The 14,226-nt window shown below is 32.7% G+C and overlaps 1 protein-coding gene and 1 long non-coding RNA gene across 2 annotated transcripts; both read left to right on the top strand.

The window, feature by feature from the left end:
• The first annotated feature begins 626 nt into the window (after nucleotides 1-626).
• Nucleotides 627-13,704, top strand: LOC120159453. Its single transcript, XR_005519353.1, has 3 exons — nucleotides 627-637; nucleotides 2,051-2,056; nucleotides 13,355-13,704. It is a non-coding gene; the product is annotated as an uncharacterized LOC120159453 (long non-coding RNA).
• On the top strand, nucleotides 9,537-13,271 carry LOC120159451 (putative disease resistance protein RGA3). Its single transcript, XM_039170046.1, has 3 exons — nucleotides 9,537-9,744; nucleotides 10,189-12,974; nucleotides 13,198-13,271. Exons 1-3 carry the CDS (start codon nucleotides 9,571-9,573, stop codon nucleotides 13,244-13,246), a joined length of 3,009 nt encoding a protein of 1,002 aa, XP_039025977.1. The 5' UTR covers nucleotides 9,537-9,570; the 3' UTR covers nucleotides 13,247-13,271.
• Nucleotides 13,705-14,226: the final 522 nt, after the last annotated feature.

The following is a 14,226-nucleotide window of genomic DNA, read 5'->3' on the forward strand; positions in this document are numbered from 1 at the left end:
CATTCCCTGTTGTGATCCCATTATAGTATCTGCCTTTTTTGCTTCTTTGATAAACTCACACATAACTTGCAGACAATGTTACTACTTGAGTTCTTGGCTTCTTGCCCCTCACTACTTGAGTGATTAGTTGCTATCGAGTAATTACAGGTCCATAGAGTAATTGAGCTGATGACTGCCCTTGTTAAGTTCATTTCCTTTTTGTGGTTAAACACTCGTTCCCTTCTCTCAAAGGTTAACATGATAGAATGTGTTTTCTGTGTGTTGTATTTTCGTTTATCATCTCTTACTTTAGTTCTTGCAAATTAATTTTTTGGAGCTATTAGAGGAGATTCGGAACTATGATATTGGTACCACATGTTTACTAGTACAGTTGTGTACATAGTAGGACCTTGTTTTTGTGAGGGAAAACTACTGAGCTATTGCTTATCGGTCAGTTCCTTAGCCTATGTATGTGCTTCATTTATAAATTGTCTGCAAGTTGGAACATGATTTTTGGAAGTCACTGCTATATTACGATTTTGGTTGTACGCAGAACCCATTAATGCATCATTCAGCATTTATAAATTGATGTTTGAACGTCATCCTATAAATAATAGGATGAAGATTGCACTGTCACCCTGGGAACATCTTGTTAGATGTAAGTTGTTAATGGTGTTAGTTTAACGATAGGATCATGTAGATTCTCTTTTGCATTTCCGTTTGTACGAATGAATGCAAGAACTTCAAGAGAATACAATGCTCCTGGCTTATTTAAGAGTTATTGAATTCACCAAATGTCACTTATACGCTTCCTCTCTTGATAGAACCTGTTTTGCCGTTACTGAAACTCAAGGAACTCAAACCCCCGGAATACACACACACACACACAAAATCCTTGTTCTTGCTTTCCCGTGTTTATGTTGAAAGACAAAGTGCAAGGGTAAGCTACCATGCAAACTTAACCTCATCTTCACTCTTTTTTCCCTTTTTTTCATTCGGATTCATCACTATATAATGATTGCAGCATCATGGAGTTGGAGCATTGAAAGTTTCAAGTAATGGAGTACCAGCATAAACTACTTGCAAACTGAGGGACACAAGCACCGCAGATGTATCCTGAGCTAAGCAAATCTAACGATGAGAGTATGTGTTGGACAATTTGGAAGTGCAACTAATATTAGAAATACTAGGAGATTCGAGTAGTTGATGATAAGGAGAGTGACTCAACTTTGATGATTATGGTTGTGGATGCAATAAGCTATGATAAATTTATAAGATGGAGCATGCCCATGTTGATTTATATTATTTAACAGCAAGGATGAGGATATGATGTTGCCTTTTCTATACTCTGAATATGTTTAGGGATGGGTATAGGACTCAAATCAGACGATTTTTAAGTTTTAAAAAAACTGAGTTTGAATCGGGTCAAATATTTTTTACAACTTAAAATCCGTTTGAGTCCTATATCCATCCCTAATCTTCAAAGTTCAGATCGTGTTGGATTTTTTAAAGGTTATGCTCATATCAGACATGGAATTTAGATTGAAAAATATCCAACCCGACTGGTTAAAATCGTATAATTTTACTTTTTTATATTTATTGATAATTATAATAATTTTTCTCTATATATTATTTTTTAATTAAATTCTTGTTTTATTAAATAAAAATCATATTTTTAATAAAAATATTTTTTAGATCGAATTCATATTTATCTCAAAAAAATCAAATTGAATGAAAGAAGTACATTTTCAGGTCAAATTCGGATGGAGAATGTATAATTTCCGGGGATCAATAACCGAAAATCCTTACCTACCATACACATCCCTAAAGATGATGCCTTTTCAGTTGTTGACAGAAATAAAATTAAATATAAGTAACAAAAAATTAAATGTATAATATATCAATATTTATAAATAATATATCATTTCTTTCATTAAATATAAAAAATTTTGATTGATAATATTTAAATAATTAAATAATATGATTAATAGAATTAAAAAATTAGTTTCGAAATAAAATATAACCATCATTACGCGGTTATCATTGCAACTTTAAAATTTTTATGTATAAGACAATCGTTAATTCAAAAATATTTTCAACATAAATTAATATTTCATCGATTAATATTAATTTGATTACCGTTATTACTTGTAATATAAAAAATGTCGTGGATTCAAACGTTTAGATATACATAATAGTCTTCGATTTAAAAGATAATTCTAAATAGTGTATATAAAAATAAAAATTATAAAAATTAAAGTGTATTAATATGATGGACATTCATGGCAGGAACTCGGATTTAGACACCGGTAGTACTCGAGGGAGAATCGATATCGTTCTAATAATGATGATCATTCATGGCATGAACTCAATACAGTTCTGGATACACCAAAGATGAATAAGCACCCATTTTCACAACCTAAAGCTATCCATCTCAAACAGATCAAATGACAATTCAGGAAGCAGCCCTGAACAGGATGCCTAAGGAATCAGATTTGCACAGGAAATCCCATTAACAAATCACTTGAAAATGGTTTTACAATATTGACTTTCCACACAATGTTTTTAGCAAATTCAATTACGAAACTATAGCATCAGATCATTCCAAATGATGTCTAGAGCATCACAGTAAAAAACAAAAGATGTTATCATAATAGAAATTGTACTCACCAACACAAGCCACACTAGTTCATGTATAGATGAGTTTTAGATACTCATTTCTTTCCACTCTTCTTAAGTCCTGTACCACCAACTGGTCCCTTTGCTGCCTTAGCTCTCAGCTCTTTAAGAGCCTGTTCATCACAAAGAACAAAATCAGACCAAGGATTCACAGAACATACTTATAAAAAGTAAAAAAAGTTTTAAGGTAAAAATAAAACAACAAGAGTCACAAAACCAACACCTCACCTTCTCTTCTTCCTTCTTTTTCTGAATGTTAGCCATATCGACCTGCGAAAAAAAAATTAAAGGAGATAAATACAATTACATTATCATCAAAATTGGTTGAGAAATGAAATAGATAAAAAAAATTATAATATCAAATCACATAAGTTTTACAGGATTTTGCTCCTAATATCAGCAAAAACAAACGAATTCTAAGGTAGAACAGGAAACTAAATCTTGAAACGAATTAACACTTTTTAAGTAATATGCAAAACAATATTCAACTACATCGATAAAACATATACATCGATTCCAATAATATATATAATAATTGTGATACCTCGTCATATTCTTTCTTTGCAGTTTTAGGTTGCTTCAAAGGCTTCGCCTTGCCACCTAGATCCAAAAAAGAACACAACAAAAATCAGTATCTTTGAAATTAACAGAAATCGCGAAATGAAAGCCCTATCGAGAAATTTGAAGAATCGAAACTAACAAAGTCGAGATCATCGAATTTGAAAAAGAGATTACCTTGCTTGGACGACATGTTTATGAGGCTCGGGTTAGGGTTAACGGGTGAAAATAGAAAATAGATCAGAGAAATTGGGGAGACGGAAATTAAAAGCCCTAACCCTAAAACACACGGGAATGAGGAAAATCCACTAAAAAGCTCGTATAAATACAGAAAGTAATTTAACACGCGCTTAGCGCGTGATTATTTGCTGCCTCAAACTAAGAGAATCCAATTCTGGCTTCCTTTTCTTATAAAGTAAATTCTTTTTTAAAAAAGTATAAGGGCAATTTGCAATTTTTAAATGGTATATATTCCTTCCATAATGATCCGTTAATATAAGTTTTACATCATCATTTAGTTAAGAAATTAACAATAATTAATCGAGTCGCCAAAATGGCAAATTTGATTCAATAGAGCATTGAAAAAAATGAAAACTTTTATTTGGAGTGGTTCAGATTTTATTTTTTAAATAGGATGAAAGCTACAATAAATGTTGCAAGTCAATTGTAACGTCTACCGTGTTCTGAAAGATAATTAATTTAGTGTCTTCAAACTTTTCATTACCGGAACACCTAATGTTAGAGATGAGGATGTCGGATGATGTCGAAGATGAAGAGCTGAATATATCGGATTCTTCGGTCGTCTACCTGAAGGCATCATATGCTCCGACAGACTTCCGATGTTTACTATAACATAACATTTACTCTACTTCAAAAAATAATTTTTTTCACTGCCCCATTTCAGCCATTTTTTTTAATGCTCTGTCGTAGCATCGTTGCCCGCCAATATGTTTTAACATTTTGTTAGTTTGCATTGATAACTAACAGAAAATTAATTTTACTAATAGTTAGTCAAGCTTCACGTAGTTTAGTCTTTGATTGATCTTAGCGCCATCAAACTTGACCCTGTGGTGTTGTACACAGTTGAAGAACCGTGTAACACTAGGGCTACCCTAGAGGATTCTGGCAATTTGGTGCTGCATCAACTGAACTGGGATACATCTATATTCCATAGATCGAGTTCTACGAGAGAGATTCGATTATCCTATGGATACGCTTCTTCCGAGGATGCAACCAGTGATTAACTCTGAGACCCGGTACAACTGGTCGACAATCGACATCATGGGGAAGTCATAAGTCTCCTGCAACAGGGTCTTTTAGCCTCGGGTTGGACCCTAGTGATTCGAGTCAGTTGGTTATATGGTGGCGAGGGGAAGCCTACTGGAAAAGCGGGTCATTGTAACATGGTTTTCTCTAGGCCTTCTTATCCTATAAGTCCGACGATTTCGTTTACGTTATGGATGAGAAAGGAACGCACTTCAATTATACTGTGAAGAAAGCTGTCACCATTTTCTCGGGGCTAAAACTGAATTCGGAGGGCGAACTTGTGAGTTACAAGGCGGATCCGGTGGCTTCACAAGTTTCGTGTGCTAAAAACATGAGCATAGGTTGCTGAAACAGAACATACCTGCGTGGAGTAGAAGCTTGGGAAGTTTTCCAGCAGCATGTGGGCTTCATGTCCAAAACCAGATCTAAATTCAGCGAGACTGACAACCTGTCTCGTATCAATCGTCTGGCAGTGCTTGGAGCACTTAAGATTGTTACCCCAGTATGCTCAATATGTTACAAGATACGGAAAAACAGCAAAAGAGGAGGTAGTTAAACTTAGAAATGAACTAAAGTGACGATCTCGATTCTTTTAGTCATTTCGTTTTATGCTGGAGTAATCAATGAACACCCTATGATAAGTTGATAACATCCTCGATGTCTGAATTCATGTAACTTGATTATTAGGGGTTCGAATGACAATCCAAAGGATGCTGTTGAATGAAATCAGAGGTGATGCTATGGTTTCAACCAAGAGTGACACTTTGATAAAAGAGATGGACATGATAACTGGTTGGATCATGGATGTGTTCAGCTTCGAAAGCTTTGCTGCTGCTACAAACCGTTTTTCAGTAGCAAACAAGCCGGGAGCGGGTGGCTTCGATCGATAAGGTGGTAAATGAAGTCTGGAAACCGAACTTAATAACCATCGATAAGCGGGAGCGGGAGCGCGCCAATTGTTTCAATGTAAACTGGTGTGTTTAGCTTCGGTATCCTACTACTGGAGATTGAGTGGCAAGAAGAACAATTGTTGTTATCATCCAGAACGTTCACTGAATCTATAGGTTATGTATGTACACTTATTTTCATTTTTATTTGTTTTTAGAGTCGAATAATGGGTTGTTTCGGAAGCTACAATCGAATTCTTCGGTTATTCCTGATTTTCTGTACCGTGGTTTCCATCAGGCATGCCAACTTTAGAATGAAGGTCGAGGTATAGTGGTTAGACCCGATATCGGATGGGCTCCTGCAACCAAAAATGAAGCACTGAGATGCCTTCATGTAGGCCTCCTGTTTGTGTAAGACCCTGCAATAGATAGACCCACAATGGACGATGCTTTTGAATGAAACAACAGAGCTATCGGCATCGAAGCAATCGACATTTTTTTCGTTTATGCAGGTGGAGAAGAGGCAACTTGAGCTAAAACCAAGTGGAACAACTGTTCCATTAATCATGTTTCAGTCTCGGTAATGGAAGCAAGATGACCAGAGTTGCATAAAATGAAGAAAATGTTTTCTTTTAAGATTTGATCCTTCGTCATTCAAAATTTGTAATGGATTTATATGGGTGCACATTTGAATATTTGACATAATTTATTTTTTTTAATTTAAATGTCTGACAAATAATAATATTTAATTTAAATTCGAATAATAATATTCGAATAATTATAGATAAAAAACAGTTGCAAATAGATTTCACATTCAAATTCGGAGAATTGAAAAATCTTAGACATCCAACATGTTGTCATTTATACATATAAGCCTCCAAGTTTCTTGTTTTAATTTGTTTATGTATTTTTTTAATAATTTTTGTATCTTTATATATATATATACACATAGAGAGAGAGAGATAATTACATCACACATCCTTCAATTATGACCCTCATTTCAAATTGGTCATTAAACTATTGAACATTTTAATTTAATCCCCAAACTATGATCTTCATTCTAAATTGGTTCTCAAACTTTTTGAACATATAAATTTCAACCCAAATTACATGTAGATACTAATCACATCCATTGTTAATAAAATTGTTAATTATTGTATGTTTGGAAAAATAAAATAAAATTTAGATAAAACTATGGTTGAAACTAATTACATATTTGAATGAATTTAGGGATGAAATTGGAAGATTAAAAAGGTTAAACATTTCAACTTCATCCCCAAACTAGGACTCTTATTCTAAAATAGTCCTTAAACTTTTTAACATTCTAATTTCATCCCCAAACTATAACTCTTATTCTAAATCTTCGAATTTCATCCCTGAATTCATCTAAATATATAATTAGTTTCAACCATAGTTTAACCTAAATTTTATTTTATTTTTCCCAAACATACAATAATTAACAATTTTATTAACAATGGATGTGATTAGTATATACATGTAATTTGGGTTGAAATTTATATGTTCAAAAAGTTTGGGAACCAATTTAGAATGAATATCATAGTTTGGGGATGAAATTAGAATGTTAAAAAGTTTAAGGACTATTTAGAATAAGAGTCATAGTTTGGGTATGAAGTTGAAATGTTTAAAAGTTTAAGGATCATTTTGAATTGAGGACATAGTTTGAGGACATATAAAGCAATTAACTCATATATATAAAAACTTTTAGATAAAAAAAACTTAGTGATGGAATTAAAAAGATGTATAATTTAATGGCTAAAATAAAAATACAGTGATAATTGAGTGGCTAATAATATAAAGTTAAGTACAACGTTTAGTTGGAGATCTAACGTGGCCTGTAGAGGACTAATATGATGAGTTTTGATTAGATTCAATTAGATCCAATCAATTTTTAAAAAAAAATTGGGTTCAAATCGGTTCCGATTTTTTAGATGTTATGTTTGGGTCGAGTCGGGTTCAAGTTTAGCTTTAGGGTGAAAATATCATACATGAAAAATATATAATTTTACCTAATATTTAGGGATAATTGTAATAATTTCCCTCTATTTTTTCAATTAAATTCTTATTTTTAATAAATAAAAATAATATTTTTTAATAAATATATTATTTCAGGTCAAATTAGGTTAAATTGAGATTTTATCTCAAAAAATTGAGTCGAATTCAGATAAGGTGGAAGATACATATTTTTCGAATCGAGTCAAATTAAATAAAAAAAATATATAATTTTTAAATCAAATCAAATTAATCAAGAATCTGACCTTACTCAACCCATGTCTATCACTGAGTGCGTTTGGTTCACGAAATGTAAGATTATCAATGAGAAACTGAGAATGTATAATTACCAGAGAATAGGATTACTGAGAATGTTGTATTTTGTGTTTAGTTGGTTTAGCAGGAATGTAAGATTACCGTGTTTGGTTAAAGGAATAAAAAATTATTAAAATGTATATTTGATCAAATTGTCCTTATTATATTTTTTTAACAAGTTGGAAAATATTTATATATTTTCTTTAAAAAAATTAAATTCATAAAATTTATATAAATTTTTTTACAAAATTGAAAATATAAAAATGTTTAATGAAATGGTAAAATTTTATTTTAACCCCCTAAACTTCATATAAAATTTTAATTTTATTTTATTTTTGTAAATCTAAAATAGTTTAAGAATAAATTTGTAATTTAACATTCGTAGAATTTTTATTATTCAATGACATAAGAATGATATTTTTGAAAAAAAAAATTAAGGACATTTTAATCCAAAACGCCGGTAATTCAATAATACCTAAGGAAATGGAGATAATGACATTCCCGGTAATATACCCAAAAAATTTAATATTAATAATCTTACATTATCAAGAATAAAATTCTCGACTAACTAAATGAAAAATGTAAATTATATTTCTATGAAAATCCCACATTTCCCATCCAAAACCCCCTCAATATAACCGTCTAAAGGAAGGAAGATATGGACGTTAAGCAGTCAAAAGAAAGAGCGACGAATGAAATCACAAAGAATTGCCTTCATAACCGAAGCGATCCAAAAAGCCATCACAAGTTTCAGTCCGTCTTTTTATATTAGTGTAATAACATATTTGATTTCAATAACCGAATGAAATTTTGTATCTTTTTTGACATAATAAAATTTTATTTTATTTTATTTTGTCTATTTTTCTCTTTTAATTTTTTATATAAATTTTGATTTTTTATCTTTTCTCTGATTGTATTTATTTACCGATTAATTGTTTCGATAATTATAACAAATTTAAATAATATATTCATATTCATAATATTTATCATATTTAAGGTTAAATTTTAGTTCTAAATAAAACTGTTATATGTTATTTTTTTAATAATAATAATAAATTATCTTATAATAACATATTAATATTTTTATTAATTTTTTAATAATAAATAATTAAAATTTAATCAAAATATAATATTAAATATATTTTTAAAAATAATTAATTAAGTGACTAAATACACCCGTGGACCCTTACTGGAAACTTCAATAATAAGTGAAGTATAAAATTATCTTGTAGCTTGCAGAGGAAGGCACGGGAAATGATCACATGCCGCGCGTTATTATATTGTTAAAATAGTATTATTGATTTTATTATTATTTAAATAATAAAATTGATAAAAATTATTAAAAATATTATTATTTTTATTGATTTTGTTATTATTTGACACTTTATCGAATTTGTTAATAAAACTATTAAAACGTTATTAGTTTTATTATTTTTATACCGATTTTATTATTATTGGACAATTTACTAAATATATTAATATTTTAGATAAAAATAATAATATTTTAAATAATTTTTTATCAATTTTATTATTTAAATAATAACCAACCGTTACTATATATTAAGGGTAAAATATTGTAGAACTTTCCAGAAGGCACCGTTCGCAACGCCTTAAACAGCCATAGGTCTTTAAATATCAGTAGCTTTGCTTTTCGTTGAAGACTAACGAAATACGATTCTTTGCGTACATAGAAAGCAGTAATCAATAAGGAAAAAGGTTTCGAAATCCCTAATCTTTTTATCTTCCCAAGGAAGCAAAAGCAGTAAAAATCAAAACTCCATTTCATTCCTTTGCGAACCACGCGGTCACACGGTTTTTAGCTTCGTTTTTTTCCAGATTGTTTTATGGTAAAGAAATTAGTCTGAAGAAATAAACAATGGTGAAATCAATTGTTTCAGCTGTTTTGGAGAAGCTGGGTTCCTTGATAACGATACCCGAAGAGATAAAACAGAACGTTGAGTTGGCCTTGGCTCTTGAAGAAGAAATCGGGAAGCTGTCTGTTCATTTTCAAGATATTCAATCAGTTCTTCAAGATGCAGAATCGAAACAGGTAAAGTTTTCCTCTGGCTTTTTTGGTGTCTTTTTTATGGATGAGTTTGAAAATTGGATTTTGTTTTGTTTATATATATGATGTTCAGAGCCGGCAGCCGCATTCTGTCAACAATTGGGGCCCTATTAGACACTTTTCCTCTCAAATTAAATTTTACACAATATTTTATATCTAAAATTAAAAAAAAAGAAAAATGTTTTGACTTTTAAATTTAGTTCAAGCACCTCCCGCGAAAAAAAGCGCTTTAAGCGGTATTGAATTTCGCATCCTGTTTGGGTAAATCTTGGGTTTGAATCAAATGTTTTAAATCTGGAGATAGTCGGCTTCATTCATTACTGAAAATATTTGGATTACAAATAAATTGTTCATGAAATTTCTGAAACTATTGGAATTCAATATATTAAATGAAATTTATGTTGTAAATCTTATCTTCGTTTTCAACAGGTAAAGGATGGTAATGTGAGAAATTGGTTGAAGAAACTCAAAGATGTAGCTTATGATGTTGAAGATGTGTTGGATGAGTGGAAATCTGCGAAACTGAAACCACAGATAGAGAAAGAAGTAAAAGAAATCGGAAATTTCCCCTTGTTCAAGAAGATACGCCGTTCTATCTCTTCTCTTACCTTTCAAACTATGCTACACTATAATATTGCATCGAAGATAAAATATATAAACCAACAACTTGATTGTATAGCTGAAGAAAAAGATAGATACAAGTTTGGGTTACATAAGGACGTTGAAGAATCCCAAAGGGTAATAACTGCTTCTTTCATAGATGAAGAAGAGGTTTATGGAAGGTTTGAAGAAACTACAGTTTTAGTGAATAAGATGGTAGGGGAGAATAGTAGTGGAGGGTCAAGTCTCGATGTCATCTCTATAGTAGGGATGGGAGGGATCGGGAAAACGACACTTGCTCAACTGGTTTACAATCACAATGATGTTGAATGTCATTTTGACAAGAGAATATGGATTTGTGTCTCGGACCCTTTTGATGATATAAGGATTGCCAAAGAGATACTCGAAGCATTTAAAGGTGAAAGTTCAAAATTAGTTGGAAAAGATAACATCTTGCAGGAAGTTCGTAGCCATGTTTTAGGGAAGAAAATGCTCATTGTGTTGGATGATGTGTGGACTGAAGATGCGACAAAATGGGAGCAATTGAAAAATTCCCTCAAGTATTGCTCTCTTGGGAGTAGAATTTTGATAACTACTCGTAAGGAAAAAGTTGCTATTATTATGGGAACAATGCCATCAAACTCATTTCTTTTACATACTTTGTCACAAGAGGAATGTTGGTCATTACTCAGCCATAAAGCATTTTCTGGGAGGACAAGAGAGGAGAGCGAAAATTTAGAAGATATCGGTTGGAAAATTGCCAAAAAATGCCAGGGCCTGCCCCTTGCTGCGAGCATTCTAGGTGGTTTGCTGCAGTTCAAGAGAACTAGAGAACAATGGCAGAGGGTCTTGGATAGTGAAATATGGGACATTGAAGAGGCCGAACGAAATATTTTCCCTCCCTTGTCTCTGAGTTATTATGAGTTACCTTTAGCTCTAAAGCAGTGCATTTCATATTGTGCTGTCTTTTCGAAAGATATGATAATAAGCAAAGATGAATTGATCAAGTTGTGGATGGCACAAGATTACCTGAAGGGAGTGCGGGGTGAAGAAATGGAGATTGTTGGCGAGGAATATTTTGATGAGCTAAAGATGCGATCTTTTTTTGAGGTTTTTAAAAGGGATGAACTTGATAGTGGCATTATGAAATACAAAATGCATGATTTAGTTCATGATTTTCTTCAAGTTTTAATGGACACGGAATGTTCAATGATAGTAAATGATGGTTTTGAAGAGTTAAAAGTAGACTCGTCTTGTGAAAGGGTTCGCCATGCAACATTGAATCGTAAACAAGCTACACCAACAGAACCTAACATTTACCATTTCAAAAAGTTGCGTAGCCTCCTTATTGACTCGAGCTATCATGATACTTCATCACTAAGCCCATATTTGCCCAAGTTGTTTGATCAATTGACTTGCCTAAGGACATTAAATTTGACTAACAGTTTGTTTGGAAATTCAGTTGAAGAACTTCCTGATGAAATAGGAAAATTGGTTCACTTGAGATATCTTAATTTGAAAAACAATAGAAAATTGAAAGAATTACCTGAATCGCTGTGTGAGTTATGCAATTTACAGACCTTAAACCTAAAATGGTGTGATAGTCTTAAAGAATTACCGAGTGGAATTGGAAAAATCATCAATTTGAGGCATCTTGAGAATGAGCGAACAGACTTGAGCTTGATGGCAATGCCGAAAGGAATAGGAAGATTAACAAACCTTCAGACACTAAGTGTGTTCGTGGTGACTGATAACAGTAATGCATCTACTATTGGAGATCTTCAAATGTTAAAGCATCTTCGAGGGCATCTTAAGATTAGTGGGTTGGGAGCTGTTTGTGATTTGGCTGAAGCTAAGAAAGCTGAAATTCGAAAAAAGGAAGGCCTACGCACTTTGATACTAGATTTTGCTATTCCTAAGGGATTGATGTCAGAAAGTTTGCTGAGAACAAATAATGGGGACCTTCTTGAAGCTTTGGAACCACCTCCTTGTTTGGAAAAATTGGAGATATGGTGCTACCGTGGCCTCACCATATTCCCCAACTGGATGATGGGTTTGACCAAGTTGAGCCATGTTTCACTAGGTTCTTGCTTGCATTTGAACTCTTTGCCTCCCTTAGGGAAATTGTCGTTCCTTGAATCACTCTATATAGGGGAAATGAGAAGAGTGAAAGAAGTGGAAGTTGAATTTCTGGGTGTAGATAGAGAAGAGACATCAGCAGTACCATCATCTTCTGAATCACCTTCATCATCTAATATTGCCTTCCCTAATTTAAAACATCTTGAATTCTTTGATTTAAAGGAGTGGGAATCCTGGATGCCATTAACAACTACAGAAGAAGAGCATATTAGTGTCATGCCTCAGCTTCGTTCCCTAACTATTGGTTCCTGCCCAAAGTTGAGGGAACTACCGTGCTACATTCTTCAGAATACTAGTCTAAAGCAATTGGATATAAGTCAGAGTCCTATTCTTTCTGGACGTTGCAGGAAGGAAACTGGGGAGTACTGGCTAAAAATTTCTCACATTCATAGCATCACAATCGACGGTCTATGCATTCAAGCAAACAGCTCTTCTGTTGAAGAGTTTGGGGTATTGCAATTGCAACCAATACACAGGTGTTCTTATATTTTTATCATAATTATCTGTGTAAATTACAACACATTCAAATGTATAACTTTCCAAAATTTGTGGTTGAACTTTCTAAAGATTTTCCTATTTCTGAAAACTTTACTCCATAACTGGCATGTGATAATGGTCTACCTTTTCTGATGTTGTTACCTTGAGCTCTTGTATCTTTACCCTTAACTAATTATCTCCTGCTATTTGCATGCTTTTCAGCTCTTCATCAACTTTGGAATTTTTCCACAAAGCCTTCGAACAAAATTGATGGGAGGTATGTATGAACTATAGTTTTCTTTATGTCATTTTTGTCAAATGATCTTAAAGTTGGAATATATAAATCTTTGTTTCACCTTTCTTTCCCTTGGGCATCAAGCTGATGTTAATTTCTAGCAAGAAAATCTTACTATATTTATAGGCAATAATTAGAATGTTAATTTTATTTCAAGGCACCTCTGTAAAATTATTGAAATGCATACAATGTTGATCGTCCTTTGAAGTTCATGCGACGTTGAGGTTAATACTTTTGATTTCGAAGCATGTGAAGAGGGAATTCCCCCCTGAAAGCATTTGGGTATTGCATGGAAAATAGAGTCTGGTAATAAGTCATTCCTTGATTGTTAATGATAAATGGAACCAAGTAATTTAGTAGTTTAAAGTGTAGGCATATTTGTTCTGAAGTGCTGTTTTCTAACTACTTACCATTGATGCTGTGAAGACAGGAACTGGAATCCGAGGCAAAGTAATATGGGATGACGCAATTGGAAAGAAGGAAGGTGACTGAAGCATGTTGTATCTCTAGATTTTGTGTGGTGCCAGTAAAGGTCAACCGGCAACCAATCATGGTTATGGAAGGAAGGCAGTATCGTTCATCATACATTGATCCTCTGTGTCGAAATTGGTCGTTACTTTGCGAGTCATCCTTCTGATCTGTAAAACCCGTTGTGTAATATTCATACTCGTGTGCAACATAGCTTTTACCAGCATATTCTACGTTCATGTCAATCAAAAGCACTTCTATATTTAATGGATTGTACGACTCCTTTGCTCCTAACTATTCTTATTGATTTTTATTAATGAATAAAACCGAACTATCATTTTGGATGTTTTACCCTTCCGAAGGGTTCATGGGCTCGTCCATCCTTTGAATTACTGTTTAGAATATTATTTTTCCGTTACTTGGCATTGGGTTTGAGCTGCATTTTTATTTATATTTAATAGTTTATGAACTGAACGTGATAACCTTTT

The sequence above is a fragment of the Hibiscus syriacus genome, unplaced genomic scaffold (assembly GCF_006381635.1).
Source record: "Hibiscus syriacus cultivar Baekdansim isolate YM2019G1 unplaced genomic scaffold, ASM638163v2 tig00111366_pilon, whole genome shotgun sequence".
NCBI lineage: Eukaryota > Viridiplantae > Streptophyta > Magnoliopsida > Malvales > Malvaceae > Hibiscus > Hibiscus syriacus.